At 49.5% G+C, this 1,890-nt stretch overlaps 1 protein-coding gene across 1 annotated transcript; it reads left to right on the forward strand.

The window, feature by feature from the left end:
- Positions 1 to 186: 186 nt before the first annotated feature.
- On the forward strand, positions 187 to 1,822 carry LOC110035301 (cytochrome P450 89A2-like; the record flags this gene model as incomplete). Its single annotated transcript, XM_020739535.1, has 1 exon — positions 187 to 1,822. A coding segment is annotated over exon 1 (1,558 nt), but the record flags the coding sequence as incomplete, so codon positions are not given.
- Between the last annotated feature and the right edge of the window lie 68 nt (positions 1,823 to 1,890).

The raw sequence follows: 1,890 nt of genomic DNA on the forward strand, positions 1-1,890 counted from the left end.
TTTTTTTTTTTTTGGAGAAAAAAAAGATGAAAATATGATAATATTTAAACTAGAATTTGATTAAAATAACTTTCTAAAACAATATATATAAAGAAAAAAAAGTTGATTATTTTCTTAAACAATACTAATAGCAAATTTAATAAATTTACCACTTTTGAATCTGATACTAACCCCCTTCTAATCCTCCAAACATATACAGGGCATCGAAGAGCCGGAACTCCATAAGCTCATGCCACAGAAGCAGCAGCAAAGCAGAGACGACCGATGACACTCGTGCCATGGCCAGCGCTCTTCCTCGTCTTCCTCTGCTCTCTCTTCCTCTCCTTCTTTGTCAAGCATCTTCCTCTCCTCAATACCCACAAACCATCGAAAGCTCCACTTCCTCCCTCCATCTCCATCCTTCCCATCCTCCTCCACCTCGTAACCCACCGCGGTTCCCTTCAAGGAATCACCGTCCTCCTCCGTCGCTATCACTCTCTCCACGGCCCCATCCTAAGCCTCCGTCTCCTTCCCTTCGCTCCCCCCACCATCTTCATCTCCAGCTCCGATCTCTCCCATACCGCTCTCTTCAAACACGCCGATTCCTTCTCCAACCGCCCCCCACCTGTCGAGCCCACCATCTTCCTCACCGGCGGCAACAACGATATCTCCTCTTCTAATCACGGCTCCCTATGGAGCATCCTCCGCCGCAACCTCTCTTCCGAAATTCTCCACTCCTCCAGTCTCCGTAACTTCGCCCAGGCACGAAGCTGGGCCGTCCAGCTCCTTCTCGAAAAGCTCCATTCCTTTGCCGGCCGGGAGGAGTTCATCCCAAAACAGAGTTTTCAACACGCCTTCCTCTCCATCCTCGCGCTCATGTGTTTCGGCCAAAAGCTCCCGGAAAGCGACATCCACGAAATCGACCACCTGCAATCATTTCTCCTCAGACTTTTCTCCACCTTCAATGTCTTCGCTTTCATTCCCTCGATCACCAAGCTCTTGTTTTATAAAAGATGGGAAGATATTGTTCATGCGAGACAGAGGCAGGCAGAAATCTTCCTCCCGCTGATAAAAGCGAGGCGAGAGAGGAAACAGAACATGAAGGAAGGCAGCGCCGTGGAGTACTGTTACGTGGATTCTCTACTTGATCTACGCCTTCCCGTGGAAGGCGAGCGGGGGCTCAGCGACTACGAGATGGTGAACCTCTGCCACGAATTCCTCAGCGGATCCGCAACCACCGCGACGGCGCTCGAGTGGACCATGGCCGAGCTGGTGAAGCAACCGAAGGTTCAGTCAAAGGTGTTTGCAGAGATCGAATCTTTGATAGGAAGAGGCGAGGAAGATATCATAAAGGAGGAGTTTTTACAGAGAATGCCTTATCTAAAAGCGGTGATAATCGAATCGCTTCGGCGTCACCCGCCCACCCACTTCGTTCTGCCGCATTCAGTGAAAGAGGAAGTTGAGCTGAATGGGTATTTGATTCCCGTGGGAGCAGAGGTGCACTTTGCTGTGGCGGATGTGCATTGGGACCGGTGGACTTGGGACGAGCCCATGGAATTCAAGCCGGAGAGGTTTATGGACGGCGGGGAGGGGGAAGGTGTGGATTTAACCGGAAACAGGGGGATCAAAATGATGCCTTTTGGGGCGGGGAGGAGGTTGTGTCCAGGTTATGCGTTCGCCATGCTTCATTTGGAACTTCTGGTGGCCAATCTTGTGAGGGAGTTCGAATGGAAAAGTGATGCAGGGAATGAGGTGGATCTCACCGAAGTGTTCGATTTTACGATGGTCATGAAAAATACTCTTAGGGTTCGTATTGTTCGACGAAGGCGGGAAGAGAAAGCAGGTATGGATTTTGTTCATCTTGTCTTGTTCTATCTGATTTGTCATTAGTCCGAAATGTTCATGATTTCT

The sequence above is a fragment of the Phalaenopsis equestris genome, unplaced genomic scaffold (assembly GCF_001263595.1).
Source record: "Phalaenopsis equestris unplaced genomic scaffold, ASM126359v1 Scaffold197188, whole genome shotgun sequence".
Classification (NCBI taxonomy): Eukaryota; Viridiplantae; Streptophyta; class Magnoliopsida; order Asparagales; family Orchidaceae; genus Phalaenopsis; species Phalaenopsis equestris.